The sequence below is a fragment of the Carcharodon carcharias genome, unplaced genomic scaffold, assembly GCF_017639515.1.
Source record: "Carcharodon carcharias isolate sCarCar2 unplaced genomic scaffold, sCarCar2.pri scaffold_965_ctg1, whole genome shotgun sequence".
In the NCBI taxonomy this organism is placed as follows: Eukaryota; Metazoa; Chordata; class Chondrichthyes; order Lamniformes; family Lamnidae; genus Carcharodon; species Carcharodon carcharias.
Window position 1 is genome coordinate 47501 of NW_024471180.1, and position 19525 is coordinate 67025.

The 19525-nt window shown below is 56.9% G+C and overlaps 1 protein-coding gene across 1 annotated transcript; it reads right to left on the reverse strand.

Moving 5' to 3' along the window:
• Window positions 1–167: 167 nt before the first annotated feature.
• On the reverse strand, window positions 168–19179 carry nphs1 (NPHS1 adhesion molecule, nephrin; the record flags this gene model as incomplete). Its single annotated transcript, XM_041182651.1, has 9 exons — window positions 168–303; window positions 902–926; window positions 3182–3301; window positions 3677–3736; window positions 12169–12350; window positions 13635–13746; window positions 14209–14360; window positions 17363–17519; window positions 19017–19179. Coding segments are annotated over 9 exons (1107 nt in total), but the record flags the coding sequence as incomplete, so codon positions are not given.
• Between the last annotated feature and the right edge of the window lie 346 nt (window positions 19180–19525).

The following is a 19525-nucleotide window of genomic DNA, read 5'->3' on the forward strand; positions in this document are numbered from 1 at the left end:
CACAAACGAATGCAGAGTATGGAGGGGGACACACATGTTGAATTGGTTCAGACAAACCCACAAAGAGGAGGGAGCTGGGCATTGGCTGGATTTCTCAGCAGATCACAGGGAATCGACTGAACTGAATGCAGGAGGGAGGGGGGGGTTAGGGGGGGATTACAGCTTACAGCTTGTGAGGTGCTGCCATCAAAACTCTCATACGTTGTAGAGCAGGGCTCAGGTTCAGTGTCGATCAATAATGTCCGTCTCGAGGTAACATTAACCAGATCGTCAGCATAATCATTCAACTCCTTCCGCTGGAGACTGAAACAACACAAAATAACACACCCACCGGGATTAAATACAGAGTAAATCTCCCTCTACACTGTCCCCATCAAACACTCCCAGGACAGGTACAGCACAGGGTTAGATACAGAGTAAATCTCCCTCTACACTGTCCCCATCAAACACTCCCAGGACAGGTACAGCACGGGGTTAGATACAGAGTAAATCTCCCTCTACACTGTCCCCATCAAACACTCCCAGGACAGGTACAGCACAGGGTTAGATACAGAGTAAATCTCCCTCTACACTGTCCCCATCAAACACTCCCAGGACAGGTACAGCACGGGGTTAGATACAGAGTAAATCTCCCTCTACACTGTCCCCATCAAACACTCCGAGGACAGGTACAGCACGGGGTTAGATACAGAGTAAATCTCCCTCTACACTGTCCCCATCAAACACTCCGAGGACAGGTACAGCACGGGGTTAGATACAGAGTAAATCTCCCTCTACACTGTCCACATCAAACTCTCCCAGGACAGGTACAGCACGGGGTTAGATACAGAGTAAAGCTCCCTCTACACTGTCCCCATCAAACACTCCCAGGACAGGGTTTTCTCTGTAAATATTCTCTTACCTTGCAGATTTTTCTGTATCCTTTCCTGTAATGAAGCAGAAATTGAATTGTATTTTGATTAAAATTTTCTGACGGTGGAAAGGGGGAGGGGAGGGAATCAGAGGCAAGTTGGGCTGGAGAGATCGTGATTAGTGGTCAAAGGACGGAAGGAGGTATGAGGGAGGGCCGGAGTGAGGAGGGGACAGGTTGTTTGGAGTGAGTGGGCGAGGGTGGATGGGAGGGTGTGAGAGTGGAGGGCAGGGTAAGGGTGAGGGTGGAGGTTGGGTCTGGAGGGTGATGGTGGAAGGTGGAGGGTGGAGGGTGATGGTGAGTTTGTGGGGTGAGGGTGAAGGGGAGGGTGAGGGTGAGGGGGAGGGTGAGGGTGAGGGGGAGGGTGGAGTGTGAGGATGGAGTGTGAGAGTGAGGGTGGAGAGTGAGAGTGAGAGTGAGAGTGAGAGTGAGAGTGAGAGTGAGAGTGAGAGTGAGAGTGAGGGTGAGGGTGAGGGTGAGGGTGAGGGTGAGGGTGAGGGTGAGGGTGAGGGTGGAGGGTGAGGGTGAGGGTGAGGGTGAGGGTGAGGGTGAGGGTGAGGGTGAGGGTGAGTGTGGAGTGTGAGGGTGGAGGGTGGAGGGTGGAGGGTGGAGGGTGGAGGGTGAGGGTGGAGGGTGGAGGGTGAGTGTGAGGGTGAGGGTGGAGGGTGGAGGGTGAGGGTGGAGGGTGAGGGTGGAGGGTGAGGGTGAGGGTGAGGGTGGAGGGTGAGGGTGAGGGTGGAGGGTGGAGGGTGAAGGGTGAGTGTGAGGGTGGAGGGTGAGGGTGGAGGGTGAGTGTGAGGGTGGAGGGTGAGGGTGAGGGTGAGGGTGAGGGTGGAGGGTGAGGGTGAGGGTGGAGGGTGAGGGTGGAGGGTGGAGGGTGAGGGTGAGGGTGAGGGTGGAGGGTGAGGGTGGAGGGTGAGGGTGGAGGGTGAGGGTGGAGGGTGAGGGTGGAGGGTGAGGGTGAGGGTGAGGGTGGAGAGTGGAGGGTGAGGGTGAGGGTGGAGGGTGGAGGGTGAGGGTGAGGGTGGAGGGTGAGGGTGGAGGGTGAGTGTGAGGGTGAGTGTGAGGGTGAGTGTGAGGGTGAGTGTGAGGGTGAGGGTGGAGGGTGAGGGTGGAGGGTGGAGGGTGGAGGGTGAGGGTGGAGGGTGAGGGTGGAGGGTGAGGGTGAGGGTGAGGGTGAGGGCGAGGGTGGAGGGTGAGGGTGAGGGTGGAGGGTGGAGGGTGAGTGTGAGGTTGAGGGTGGAGGGTGGAGGGTGAGGGTGAGGGTGGAGGGTGGAGAGTGAGGGTGAGTGTGAGGGTGGAGGGTGGAGGGTGGAGGGTGGAGGGTGAGGGTGGAGGGTGGAGGGTGGAGGGTGAGGGTGGAGGGTGGAATGTGAGTGTGAGGGTGAGTGTGAGGGTGGGTGTGAGGGTGGGTGTGAGGGTGAGTGTGAGTGTGAGTGTGAGGTTGAGGGTGAGGGTGAGGGTGTGTGAAGGTGGATGGTGAGGGTGGAGGATGAGGGTGGAGGGTGAGTGTGAGGGTGGAGGGTGGAGGGTGATGTGTGGAGGGTGATGTGTGGAGGGTGAGGGTGAGTGTGAGTGTGAGTGTGAGTGAGGGTGGAGGGCGAGATGTGAAGGGTGGAGAGTGAGGGTGGAGAGTGAGGGTGGAGAGTGAGGGTGGAGAGTGAGGGTGGAGAGTGAGGGTGGAGAGTGAGGGTGGAGAGTGAGGGTGGAGAGTGAGGGTGAGTGTGAGGGTGAGTGTGAGGGTGAGTGTGAGGGTGAGTGTGAGGGTGAGTGTGAGGGTGAGTGTGAGGGTCAGTGTGAGGGTCAGTGTGAGGGTCAGTGTGAGGGTCAGTGTGAGGGTCAGTGTGAGGGTCAGTGTGAGGGTCAGTGTGAGGGTCAGTGTGAGGTGTGGAGGGTGAGGGTGAGGTGTGGAGGGTGAGGGTGAGGTGTGGAGGGTGAGGGTGAGGGTGAGGGTGAGGGTGAGGGTCAGTGTGAGGGTCAGTGTGAGGGTCAGTGTGAGGGTCAGTGTGAGGGTCAGTGTGAGGGTCAGTGTGAGGGTCAGTGTGAGGTGTGGAGGGTGAGGGTGAGGTGTGGAGGGTGAGGGTCAGTGTGAGGTGTGGAGGGTGAGGGTGAGGTGTGGAGGGTGAGGGTGAGGGTCAGTGTGAGGGTGAGTGTGAGGGTGAGTGTGAGGGTCAGTGTGAGGGTGAGTGTGAGGGTGAGGGTCAGTGTGAGGGTGAGGGTCAGTGTGAGGGTGAGTGTGAGGGTGAGGGAGTCCGGGACTGATGGTGTTACCTGTCCCTCTCTGTCTCACTCTGCGTATCAGCCCCACAATAATCCCAATGTTCGCGAAGAGCAAAAGGAGGGCGAGGCTGAGGAGGGGGATGAGGAGGGGCAGCGGAATCAGCAAACCACCTGCAATCAGGACCCAGGAGAGAGAGAGAGAAGTGAGTGAACTAGATCAGGTAGCTGTTAAAAACTCCCCTCCGACAGTGCGACACTCCCTCAGTACTGACCCTCCGACAGTGCGGCACTCCCTCAGTACTGACCCTCCGACAGTGCGGCACTCCATCAGTACTGACCCTCCGACAGTGCGGCACTCCATCAGTACTGACCCTCCGACAGTGCAGCACTCCCTCAGTACAGACCCTCCAACAGTGCAGCACTCCCTCAGTACTGACCCTCTGACAGTGCAGTGCTCCCTCAGTACTGACCCTCCGACAGTGCGACACTCCCTCAACAATGACCCTCCTCACCTGGACTGAGACATGTCCAATATTGAGTACTTACCTGGAATCTGCTCCGGGATGAACTGAGCTTTGGTTGGGAATGGATCCGGCACTCCCGTATCTGTGGGGATACAGTCACAAGCGGAATCAGAGTCTGTCCCACACTCAGATATCAGCCGCTTTGTCACTTTCACACACACCCACACACACAGCCCCACTACACATCGCCTGTCACACACACACACACACAGCCCCACACCACATCGCCTGTCACAAACACCCACACACAGCCCCAAACCACATCACCTGTCACACACACCCACACACAGCCCCAAACCACATCGCCTGTCACACACACCCACACACAGCTCCACACCACATCGCCTGTCACACACACCCACACACAGCCCCACACCACATCGCCTGTCACACACAGCCACACACCACATCGCCTGTCACACACACCCACACACAGCCCCACACCGCATCACCTGTCACACACAGCCGCACACAGCCCCACACCACATCGCCTGTCACACACCCCCACACACAGCCCCACACCACATCGCCTGTCACACACAGCCGCACACAACATCGCCTGTCACACACAGCCACACACAGCCCCACACCACATCGCCTGTCACACACACCCACACACAGCCCCACACCACATCGCCTGTCACACACCCCCACACACAGCCCCACACCACATCGCCTGTCACACACAGCCACACACCACATCGCCTGTGACACACCCCCACACGCAGCCCCACACCACATCGCCTGTCACACACAGCCGCACACAACATCGCCTGTCACACACAGCCACACACAGCCCCACACCACATCGCCTGTCACACACCCCCACACACAGCCCCACACCACATCGCCTGTCACACACAGCCGCACACAACATCGCCTGTCACACACACACCCACACACAACCCCACAACACATCGCCTGTCACACACACACCCACACACAGCCACACACCACATCGCCTGTCACAAACACCCACATACAGCCCCACACCACATCGCCTGTCACACACACCCACACACAGCCCCACACCGCATCACCTGTCACACACAGCCGCACACAGCCCCACACCACATCGCCTGTCACACACACCCACACACAGCCACACACCACATCGCCTGTCACAAACACCCACATACAGCCCCACACCACATCGCCTGTCACACACACCCACACACAGCCCCACACCACATCGCCTGTCACACACACCCACACACAGCCCCACACCACATCGCATGTCACACACAGCCGCACACAACATCGCCTGTGACACACCCCCACACGCAGCCCCACACCACATCGCCTGTCACACACAGCCGCACACAACATCGCCTGTCACACACAGCCACACACAGCCCCACACCACATCGCCTGTCACACACACCCACACACAGCCCCACACCACATCGCCTGTCACACACCCCCACACACAGCCCCACACCACATCGCCTGTCACACACCCCCACACACATCCCCACACCACATCGCCTGTCACACACAGCCGCACACAACATCGCCTGTCACACACACACCCACACACAACCCCACAACACATCGCCTGTCACACACACACCCACACACAGCCACACACCACATCGCCTGTCACAAACACCCACATACAGCCCCACACCACATCGCCTGTCACACACACACCCACACACAGCCCCACACCACATCGCCTGTCACACACACCCACACACTACATCGCCTGTCACACACCCCCACACACAGCCCCAAACCACATCGCCTGTCACACACACACCCACACACAGCCCCACACCACATCGCCTGTCACACACACACCCACACACAGCCCCACACCACATCGCCTGTCACACACACCCACACACAGCCCCAAACCACATCGCCTGTCACACACACACCCAAACACCGCCCCACACCACATCGCCTGTCACACACAGCCGCACACAACATCGCCTGTCACACACACACCCACACACAGCCCCACACCACATCGCCTGTCACACACACACCCACACACAGCCCCACACCACATCGCCTGTCACACACACACCCACACACAGCCTCACACCACATCGCCTGTCACACACACAGCCACACACAGCCCCACACCACATCGCCTGTCACACACACCCACGCACAGCCCCACACCACATCGCCTGTCACACACACACCCACACACAGCCCCACACCACATCTCCTGTCACAAACACCCACATACAGCCCCACACCACATCGCCTGTCACACACACACCCACACACAGCCGCACACCACATCGCCTGTCACACACACACCCACACACAGCCCCACACCACATCGCCTGTCACACACACACACACACACACACAGCGCCACACCACATCGCCTGTCACACACACACCCACACACAGCCCCACACCACATCGCCTGTCACAAACACCCACACACAGCCCCACACCACATCGCCTGTCACACACACACCCACACACAGCCCCACACCACATCGCCTGTCACACACACCCACACCCAGCCCCAAACCACATCTCCTGTCACACACACCCACACACAGCCCCACACCACATCGCCTGTCACACACACCCACACACAGCCCCACACCACATCGCCTGTCACAAACACCCACACACAGCCCCACACCACATCGCCTGTCACACACACCCACACACAGCCCCACATAACATCGCCTGTCACACACACCCACACACAGCCCCACACCGCATCACCTGTCACACACAGCCGCACACAGCCCCACACCACATCGCCTGTCACACACCACCACACACAGCCCCACACCACATCGCCTGTCACACACAGCCGCACACAACATTGCCTGTCACACAGAGCCACACACAGCCCCACACCACATCGCCTGTCACACACACACCCACACACAGCCCCACACCACATCGCCTGTCACACACACAGCCACACACAGCCACACACCACATCGCCTGTCACAGACACCCACACACACCCCCACACCACATCGCCTGTCACACACACACCCACACACAGCCCCACACCACATCGCCTGTCACAAACACCCACACACAGCCCCACACCACATCGCCTGTCACACACAGCCACACACCACATCGCCTGTCACACACCCCCACACACAGCCCCACACCACATCGCCTGTCACAAACACCCACATACAGCCCCACACCACATCGCCTGTCACACACACACCCACACACAGCCCCACACCACATCGCCTGTCACACACACCCACACACTACATCGCCTGTCACACACCCCCACACACAGCCCCAAACCACATCGCCTGTCACACACACACCCACACACAGCCCCACACCACATCGCCTGTCACACACACACCCACACACAGCCCCACACCACATCGCCTGTCACACACACCCACACACAGCCCCAAACCACATCGCCTGTCACACACACACCCAAACACCGCCCCACACCACATCGCCTGTCACACACAGCCGCACACAACATCGCCTGTCACACACACACCCACACACAGCCCCACACCACATCGCCTGTCACACACACACCCACACACAGCCCCACACCACATCGCCTGTCACACACACACCCACACACAGCCCCACACCACATCGCCTGTCACACACACAGCCACACACAGCCCCACACCACATCGCCTGTCACACACACCCACGCACAGCCCCACACCACATCGCCTGTCACACACACACCCACACACAGCCCCACACCACATCTCCTGTCACAAACACCCACATACAGCCCCACACCACATCGCCTGTCACACACACACCCACACACAGCCGCACACCACATCGCCTGTCACACACACACCCACACACAGCCCCACACCACATCGCCTGTCACACACACACACACACACAGCGCCACACCACATCGCCTGTCACACACACACCCACACACAGCCCCACACCACATCGCCTGTCACAAACACCCACACACAGCCCCACACCACATCGCCTGTCACACACACACCCACACACAGCCCCACACCGCATCACCTGTCACACACAGCCGCACACAGCCCCACACCACATCGCCTGTCACACACCACCACACACAGCCCCACACCACATCGCCTGTCACACACAGCCGCACACAACATCGCCTGTCACACAGAGCCACACACAGCCCCACACCACATCGCCTGTCACACACACACCCACACACAGCCCCACACCACATCGCCTGTCACACACACAGCCACACACAGCCACACACCACATCGCCTGTCACAGACACCCACACACACCCCCACACCACATCGCCTGTCACACACACACCCACACACAGCCCCACACCACATCGCCTGTCACAAACACCCACACACAGCCCCACACCACATCGCCTGTCACACACAGCCACACACCACATCGCCTGTCACACACCCCCACACACAGCCCCACACCACATCGCCTGTCACAAACACCCACATACAGCCCCACACCACATCGCCTGTCACACACACACCCACACACAGCCCCACACCACATCGCCTGTCACACACACCCACACACTACATCGCCTGTCACACACCCCCACACACAGCCCCAAACCACATCGCCTGTCACACACACACCCACACACAGCCCCACACCACATCGCCTGTCACACACACACCCACACACAGCCCCACACCACATCGCCTGTCACACACACCCACACACAGCCCCAAACCACATCGCCTGTCACACACACACCCAAACACCGCCCCACACCACATCGCCTGTCACACACAGCCGCACACAACATCGCCTGTCACACACACACCCACACACAGCCCCACACCACATCGCCTGTCACACACACACCCACACACAGCCCCACACCACATCGCCTGTCACACACACACCCACACACAGCCCCACACCACATCGCCTGTCACACACACAGCCACACACAGCCCCACACCACATCGCCTGTCACACACACCCACGCACAGCCCCACACCACATCGCCTGTCACACACACACCCACACACAGCCCCACACCACATCTCCTGTCACAAACACCCACATACAGCCCCACACCACATCGCCTGTCACACACACACCCACACACAGCCGCACACCACATCGCCTGTCACACACACACCCACACACAGCCCCACACCACATCGCCTGTCACACACACACACACACACAGCGCCACACCACATCGCCTGTCACACACACACCCACACACAGCCCCACACCACATCGCCTGTCACAAACACCCACACACAGCCCCACACCACATCGCCTGTCACACACACACCCACACACAGCCCCACACCGCATCACCTGTCACACACAGCCGCACACAGCCCCACACCACATCGCCTGTCACACACCACCACACACAGCCCCACACCACATCGCCTGTCACACACAGCCGCACACAACATCGCCTGTCACACAGAGCCACACACAGCCCCACACCACATCGCCTGTCACACACACACCCACACACAGCCCCACACCACATCGCCTGTCACACACACAGCCACACACAGCCACACACCACATCGCCTGTCACAGACACCCACACACACCCCCACACCACATCGCCTGTCACACACACACCCACACACAGCCCCACACCACATCGCCTGTCACAAACACCCACACACAGCCCCACACCACATCGCCTGTCACACACAGCCACACACCACATCGCCTGTCACACACCCCCACACACAGCCCCACACCACATCGCCTGTCACACACACCCACACACAGCCCCACACCACATTGCCTGTCACACACACACCCACACACAGCCACACACCACATCGCCTGTCACACACCCCCACACACAGCCCCACACCACATCGCCTGTCACACACAGCCGCACACAACATCGCCTGTCACACACACACCCACACACAGCCCCACACCACATCGCCTGTCACACACACACACCCACACACAGCCCCACACCACATCGCCTGTCACACACACACCCACACACAGCCCCACACCACATCGCCTGTCACACACACAGCCACACAGCCCCACACCACATCGCCTGTCACAAACACCCACACACAGCCCCACACCACATCGCCTGTCACACACACACCCACACACAGCCCCACACCACATCGCCTGTCACACACACACACCCACACACAGCCCCACACCACATCGCCTGTCACACACACACCCACACACAGCCCCACACCACATCGCCTGTCACACACACAGCCACACAGCCCCACACCACATCGCCTGTCACAAACACCCACACACAGCCCCACACCACATCGCCTGTCACACACACACCCACACACAGCCCCACACCACATCGCCTGTCACACACACCCACACACAGCCCCAAACCACATCGCCTGTCACACACACCCACACACAGCCCCACACCACATCGCCTGTCACACACACCCACACACAGCCCCACACCACATCGCCTGTCACACACACTCACACACAGCCACACACCACATCGCCTGTCACACACCCACACAGAGCCCCACACCACATCGCCTGTCACACACACCCACACACAGCCCCACACCGCATCACCTGTCACACACAGCCGCACACAGCCCCACACCACATCGCCTGTCACACACCCCCACACCACATCGCCTGTCACACACAGCCGCGCACAACATCGCCTGTCACACACAGCCACACACAGCCCCACACCACATTGCCTGTCACACACACACCCACACACAGCCCCACACCACATCGCCTGTCACACACACAGCCACACACCACATCGCCTGTCACACACATCCACACACAGCCCCACACCACATCGCCTGTCACACACACACCCACGCACAGCCCCACACCACATCGCCTGTCACAAACACCCACACACAGCCCCACACCACATCGCCTGTCACACACACACCCACACACAGCCCCACACCACATCGCCTGTCACAAACACCCACACACAGCCCCACACCACATCGCCTGTCACACACACCCACACACAGCCCCAAACCACATCACCTGTCACACACACCCACACACAGCCCCACACCACATCGCCTGTCACACACACCCTCACACAGCCCCACACCACATCGCCTGTCACACACAGCCACACACAGCCCCACACCACATCGCCTGTCACACACACCCACACACAGCCACACACCACATCGCCTGTCACACACCCCCACACACAGCCCCACACCACATCTCCTGTCACACACAGCCGCACACAACATCGCCTGTCACACACACACCCACACACAGCCCCACACCAAATCGCCTGTCACACACAGCCCCACACCACATCGCCTGTCACACACAGCCCCACACAACATCGCCTGTCACACACAGCCCCACACAACATCGCCTGTCACACACAGCCCCACACAACATCGCCTGTCACACACAGCCCCACACAACATCGCCTGTCACACACACACCCACACACAGCCCCACACGAAATCGCCTGTCACACACAGCCCCAAACCACATCGCCTGTCACACACACACCCACACACAGCCCCACACCACATCGCCTGTCACACACACACCCACACACAGCCACACACCACATCGCCTGTCACACACAGCCGCACACAACATCGCCTGTCACACACACACCCACACACAGCCCCACACCACATCGCCTGTCACACACACACCCACACACAGCCACACACCACATCGCCTGTCACACACCCCCACACACAGCCCCACACCACATCGCCTGTCATACACAGCCGCACACAACATCGCCTGTCACACACACACCCACACACAGCCCCACACCACATCGCCTGTCACACACACACCCACACACAGCCCCACACCACATTGCCTGTCACACACACACCCACACACAGCCCCACACCACATCGGCTGTCACACACACAGCCACACACAGCCACACACCAAATCGCCTGTCACACACACCCACACACAGCCCCACACCACATCGCCTGTCACACACACACCCACACACAGCTCCACACCACATCGCCTGTCACAAACACCCACACACAGCCCCAAACTGCCTCCCCATTGCCCATCCAGCGCACACATGCCCTCGTACTGTCTGTTGATGCTGCCTAGCCCCACTCACGATGGTGCTCAGACAAGCAGACAGAGTCTTGTTCATCTCGTTGTCATGGTAATAGGACGATGACGGGTTTAGATCAGGTAGACAAAGAGAAGCTGTTGCCATGAGCTGATGGTACAAGGCCTGGGTGGACACAGATTGAAGGTCTTGGGCGGGGGGGGTGGATGTGAGGAGGAACTTTTTTACCCAGCGAGCGGTGATGAGCTGGAACTCGCTGCCTACGAGGAGGGTGGGAGCGGAGACGGTGAACGATGTCAAAAGGAAACTGGACTGACGCGTGAGGGAAATAAACTCGCAGGGACATGGGGATAGAACAGGGGAGAATGGGACTGAGGGGATTGCTCTACAGAGAGACGGCACGGAGTCGCTGGGCTGAATGGCCTCCCTCAGTGCTGTAAATGGCTCCATGCCCAATGCGGTGTGTTGCTATGAAACCCCTTTCCCTGTATGAAGGCTGTGGAGGGACTGCCCTCCCTCACCTGATGTGGTGACACTCAGTGCGATCCCAGAGTCCGCGTAATCACTGCTGCCCAACGCGTTGATGGCCCTGACAGAGACGTTGTACGTGGTCAGTGGTCTCAGTCCCGTCAGAGTGAAACTCGAGGCCTGAGCTAGATAAACGTCAGCATAAAGAGAGCTGAGAGATCCTGCAGCAATATACCTACAGGATTCAACCATACAGGGTCAGCAAGCACAGTGTGTCCAAATACACAGCGAGAAACAAGTCAAGGCTCTCTCAACGTTACACTTATATCAATGTTAGACCACACTGGGAGCACTGTGCACAGTTCCGGTCTCCATATCCCTTGGTTAGACCACACTGGGAGCACTGTGCACAGTTCCGGTCTCCATATCTCTTGGTTAGACCACACTGGGAGCACTGTGTACAGTTCCAGTCTCCATATCCCTTGGTTAGACCACACTGGGAGCACTGTGCATAGTTCCGGTCTCCATATCCCTTGGTTAGACCACACTGGGAGCACTGTGCACAGTTCCAGTCTCCATATCCCTTGGTTAGACCACACTGGGAGCACTGTGCACAGTTCCAGTCTCCGTATCCCTTGGTTAGACCACACTGGGAGCACTGTGCACAGTTCCGGTCTCCATATCCCTTGGTTAGACCACACTGGGTGCACTGTGCACAGTTCCGGTCTCCATATCCCTTGGTTACACCACACTGGAAGCACTGTGCACAGGTGAAGCAATGTTCACAAGGAGGATATCAGAACGGAGAGGTTATCACTATCAGGAAAGACTGAACAGGCTGGGGCTCTTTTCTCTAGAAAAGAGAAGGCTGAGGGGTGACCTGATCGAGGTCTTTAAAATGATGAAAGAGTTTTGATGGGGTAAACGTAGAGAAGATGTTTCCACTTGTCAGGGTGAGACCAGAACTAGGGGACCATCGATATAAGATCATCACTAATAAACCCAATGGGGAATTCAGGAGAAACTTCCTCACCCAGAGAGTGGCGAGAGTGTGGAACTCGCTCCCACAGGGAGTGTTCGAGGTGAATAGTGTCGATGTATTTAAGGGGGAAGCTGGATAAACACACGAGGGAGAGAAAGGAATAGAAGGATATGGGGATGGGCTGAGATGAAGGGGCGGGATGGGTGGGAGGAGGCTCGTGTGGAGCAGGAACACCAGCACGGAGCAGATGGGCCGAATGGTCTGGTTCTGTGTTGAAAATACCAAGATAATAAAATACTTGAATCCTGTAATATTGTAAATATCTAAACAGAGGTTCTCAACATATTGACCATCGCTCAAACTCTGGCCAGGCACAGGGATAAACCACAGGAGTAGACCATCGGGAGAGGGCATCTTTCAGCCTGTAAATACTGACAGGCACCTGCAGGAGGCATTTCCTTCCTCTCCCCACTGTCCCTTGAGTTACCCCCTGTAGGGAGGTGATGGCCTCTCCAGTAGAGTTCAAGGTTCGCTCACCGGATTTGGAAAGTCTGTTCCAAGCCTCCGTTGAATCCTGCGCCCCATGACAGGGTGAGTGAGTTGTGGGTCTTTCTCATCACAGCAAGTCCTGTCGGAGGATCAGGTCGGCCTGTGAGAAACAGACACTGACAGGTTAACAGTGCTCATGACGGAGAGAGTACATGGGGCTGTGGGAGGGGAGTGAATGGGTGGGTAGAGTCAGTGATGGGGGAGAGTGTACATGGGGGTGTGGGAGGGATTAAATGGGTGGATAGAGTCAGTGATAGGGGAGAGTGTACATGGGGATGTGGGAGGGGAGTGAATGGGTGGGTAGAGTCAGTGATAGGGGAGAGTGTACATGGGGCTGTGGGAGGGGATTAAATGGGTGGGTAGAGTCAGTGATAGGGGGAGAGTGTACATGGGGATGTGGGAGGGGATTAAATGGGTGGGTAGAGTCAATGATGGGGGAGAGTGTACATGGGGATGTGGGAGGGGATTAAATGGGTGGGTAGAGTCAATGATGGGGGAGAGTGTACATGGGGATGTGGGAGGGGATTAAATGGGTGAGTAGAGTCAGTGACAGGGGACTCACCTGTGCTGACTAGGTGAATATCGAACATGTCTAATCCCAGTGGATTCTGAGCAGTGCAGGTGAATGTTGCATAGTCCAGGGAAGCACTGGCATTGATGATGTTTAGCTGAGCTGTGTGGAGAGGTCCCTCATGTAGTGTCGTCTGTAAATATCTAACAAACAAAGCACATTAACTATTCAGAGATCTGGGCCAATCCCACAATATCTTTTCTGTCTCCAATACCCCTACTAACCCTACCCACCTTTCTGTAACCACTGGCTCTCACTGTGTTACAGCTCCCCTGACACTGGCAATCACTGTGTTACAGCTCCCCTGGCACTGGCAATCACTGTGTTACAGCTCCCCTGGCACTGGCAATCACTGTGTTACAGCTCCCCTGGCACTGGCAATCAGTATGTTACAGCTCCCCTGGCACTGGCAATCACTGTGTTACAGCTCCCCTGGCACTGGCAATCACTGTGTTACAGCTCCCCTGGCACTGGCAATCACTGTGTTACAGCTCCCCTGGCACTGGCAATCACTATGTTACAGCTCCCCTGGCACTGGCAATCACTGTGTTACAGCTCCCCTGGCACTGGCAATCACTATGTTACAGCTCCCCTGGCACTGGCAATCAGTATGTTACAGCTCCCCTGGCACTGGCAATCACTGTGTTACAGCTCCCCTGGCACTGGCAATCACTGTGTTACAGCTCCCCTGGCACTGGCAATCACTGTGTTACAGCTCCCCTGGCACTGGCAATCACTGTGTTACAGTTCCCCTGGCACTGGCAATCACTGTGTTACAGCTCCCCTGGCACTGGCAATCACTGTGTTACAGCTTCCCCAGCACTGGCAATCACTGTGTTACAGCTCCCCCGGCACTGGCAATCACTGTGTTACAGCTCCCCCGGCACTGGCAATCACTGTGTTACAGCTCCCCCGGCATTGGCAATCACTGTGTTACAGCTCCCCTGGCACTGGCAATCAGTATGTTACAGCTCCCCTGGCACTGGCAATCACTGTGTTACAGCTCCCCTGGCACTGGCAATCACTGTGTTACAGCTCCCCTGGCACTGGCAATCACTGTGTTACAGCTCCCCTGGCACTGGCAATCACTGTGTTACAGCTCCCCTGGCACTGGCAATCACTGTGTTACAGCTCCCCTAGCACTGGCAATCACTGTGTTACAGCTCCCCTGGCACTGGTAATCACTGTGTTACAGCTCCCCTGGCACTGGCAATCACTGTGTTACAGCTCCCCTGGCACTGGCAATCACTGTGTTACAGCTCCCCTGGCACTGGCAATCACTGTGTTACAGCTCCCCTGGCACTGGCAATCACTGTGTTACAGCTCCCCTGGCACTAGCAATCACTATGTTACAGCTCACCTGGCACTGGCAATCACTATGTTACAGCTCCCCTGGCAATGGCAATCACTGTGTTACAGCTTCCCTAGCACTGGCAATCACTGTGTTACAGCTCCCCCGGCACTGGCAATCACTGTGTTACAGCTCCCCCGGCACTGGCAATCAGTATGTTACAGCTCGCCTGGCACTGGCAATCACTGTGTTACAGCTCCCCTGGCACTGGCAATAACTGTGTTACAGCTCCCCTGGCACTGGCAATCACTGTGTTACAGCTCCCCGGCACTGGCAATCACTGTGTTACAGCTCCCCTGGCACTGGCAATCACTGTGTTACAGCTTCCCTGGCACTGGCAATCACTGTGTTACAGCTCCCCTGGCACTGGCAATCACTGTGTTACAGCTCCCCTGGCACTGGCAATCACTGTGTTACAGCTCCCCTGGCACTGGCAATCACTGTGTTACAGCTCCCCTGGCACTGGCAATCACTGTGTTACAGCTCCCCTGGCACTGGCAATCACTGTGTTACAGCTCCCCTGGCACTGGCAATCACTATGTTACAGCTCACCTGGCACTGGCAATCACTGTGTTACAGCTCCCCTGGCACTGGCAATCACTATGTTACAGCTCACCTGGCACTGGCAATCACTGTGTTACAGCTCCCCTGGCATTGGCAATCACTGTGTTACAGCTCCCCTGGCACTGGCAATCACTGTGTTACAGCTCCCCTGGCACTGGCAATCACTGTGTTACAGCTCCCCTGGCACTGGCAATCACTGTGTTACAGCTCCCCTGGCACTGGCAATCACTATGTTACAGCTCACCTGGCACTGGCAATCACTGTGTTACAGCTCCCCTGGCACTGGCAATCACTGTGTTACAGCTCCCCTGGCACTGGCAATCACTGTGTTACAGCTCCCCTGGCACTGGTAATCACTGTGTTACAGCTCCCCTGGCACTGGCAATCACTGTGTTACAGCTCCCCTGGCACTGGCAATCACTGTGTTACAGCTCCCCTGGCACTAGCAATCACTATGTTACAGCTCACCTGGCACTGGCAATCACTGTGTTACAGCTCCCCTGGCACTGGCAATCACTATGTTACAGCTCACCTGGCACTGGCAATCACTGTGTTACAGCTCCCCTGGCACTGGCAATCACTGTGTTACAGCTCCCCTGGCACTGGCAATCACTGTGTTACAGCTCCCCTGGCACTGGCAATCACTGTGTTACAGCTCCCCTGGCACTGGCAATCACTGTGTTACAGCTCCCCTGGCACTGGCAATCACTGTGTTACAGCTCCCCTGGCACTGGCAATCACTATGTTACAGCTCACCTGGCACTGGCAATCACTGTGTTACAGCTCCCCTGGCACTGGCAATCACTGTGTTACAGCTCCCCTGGCACTGGCAATCACTGTGTTACAGCTCCCCTGGCACTGGTAATCACTGTGTTACAGCTCCCCTGGCACTGGTAATCACTGTGTTACAGCTCCCCTGGCACTGGCAATCACTGTGTTACAGCTCACCTGGCACTGGCAATCACTGTGTTACAGCTCCCCTGGCACTGGCAATCACTGTGTTACAGCTCCCCTGGCACTGGCAATCACTGTGTTACAGCTCCCCTGGCACTGGCAATCACTGTGGAGCATTCCCTGTGTCACTAGCTCCCGCTGGGTTGGAGCACCCACGGCACTGGGTGTCACTGGTCTACAAAGAATCAGGTACCAAGAAGATATCAAGTTCCAACCAGGGGTTATACCTCACCTTGTCCCCTTAAATCACTCACACAAGGGAAATATCTCCCATACCTGGGATTATTGGAATCCAGCGCAACACCATTTTTTGCCCAGTAGAATTCTACATCCGGGATTCCCTCAGCTTTACAATTCAATGTAGCTGTGGAGATCCCATCACCAGCCACTGCCTCCTTACTCAAATGTACACCCTTCTGGATCTCTGGTTTAACTGTGGAAAGATCGGAACCAGCCATGAATCAGATCTCGCTCCATACTGTCCCCATCAAACAATCCCAAAACAGGTACAGCACGGGGTTAGATACAGAGTAAATCTCCCTCTACACTGTCCCCATCAAACACTCCCAGGACAGGTACAGCACGGGGTTAGATACAGAGTAAAGATCCCTCTACACTGTCCACATCAAACACGCCCAGGACAGGTACAGCACGGGGTTAGATACAGAGTAAAGCTCCCTCTACACTGTCCACATCAAACACTCCCAGGACAGGTACAGCACGGGGTTAGATACAGAGTAAATCTCCCTCTACACCATCCCCATCAAACACTCCCAGGACAGGTACAGCACAGGGTTAGATACAGAGTAAATCTCCCTCTACACTGTCCCCATCAAACACTCCCAGGACAGGTACAGCACGGGGTTTGATACAGAGTAAAGCACCCTCTACACCATCCCCATCAAACACTCCCAGGACAGGTACAGCACGGGGTTAGATACAGAGTAAATCTCCCTCTACACCATCCCCATCAAACACTCCCAGGACAGGTACAGCACGGGGTTAGATACAGAGTAAACCTCCCTCTACACTGTCCCCATCAAACACTCCCAGGACACGTACAGCACGGGGTTAGATACAGAGTAAATCTCCCTCTAAACTGTCCCTATCAAACACTCCCAGGACAGGTACAGCACGGGGTTAGATACAGAGTAAATCTCCCTCTACACTGTCCCCATCAAACACTCCCAGGACAGGTACAGCACGGGGTTAGATACAGAGTAAATCTCCCTCTACACTGTCCCCATCAAACACTCCCAGGACAGGTACAGCACGGGGTTAGATACAGAGTAAATCTCCCTCTACACTGTCCCCATCAAACACTCCCAGGACAGGTACAGCACGGGGTTAGATACAGAGTAAAGCTCCCTGTACACTGTCCCCATCAAACACTCCCAGGATAGGTACAACACGGGGTTAGATACAGAGTAAAGCTCCCTCTACTCTGTCCTGCTAACACATGCTAATTGTGCTCTCACCATATCCCCACTCCTGCACCAACACCTGTTTGGTTTGGTACAGATGTAATCGGTGTGGTTACACTGGGAAAGGGCGTGACACACGATGCCGATACAGTCAGAATCGGATTGGAAACCTGATGCAGGGTGTGACCGGAGTGAGAACCCCAGACAGTGACTGTGACCAGTTTTCTCAGGGAGCGAATGATCGCTCCTCGCTGTCTACGTCTTATTAATCCCATTGTTAGCTTTCCCGGCAACTCCATTATTCAACAGGTGGATGTACAGCGATCACTGGGGATGTCTGGGACACTGTCGGTGGGAGTGCTGTTGACTGTGAGCTAAGTCAACATACTCTCTCCGGCCAAGGAAGCAGCTGTCTCTCAGTTTTAACTTCCCCAGCTGGCGTGGGTCTGATTAACACTGGCCTCGCCCGTAGTCACGTCTCCGGTCTCGCTCGGACATTCTCTTACATCGGACAATGAGCTGGGCTCTCGCTGTGCTCACTGGAGCGATCCCGTTGTCAGCCAGACACTCGTAGCTCCCGGCGTCACTGCGCATTGCTGAGCCCAAGATCAGCTTTGTGGTTCTGTCCAGGTAAACCTGGTCACTCTCGGTCACTTTTCTCCCTTCACCCTGCAGGGGAAGGACAGGAGATGCAGCAGGATCAGCATCGTCCGGAGTAGGAAACATCTCCACACAGACCGCACAAAGCACACAGACCGCACAGACCGCACAGACCGCACAGACCGCACAGACCGCACAGACCCGCACAGACCCGCACAGACCCGCACAGACCCGCACAGACCCGCACAGACAAGCACAGACCGCACAGACAAGCACAGACCGCACAGACAAGCACAGACAAGCACAGACAAGCACAGACCGCACAGACCGCACAGACAAGCACAGACCGCACAGACAAGCACAGACCGCACAGACCGCACAGACCGCACCGACCGCACCGACCGCACAGCCCGCA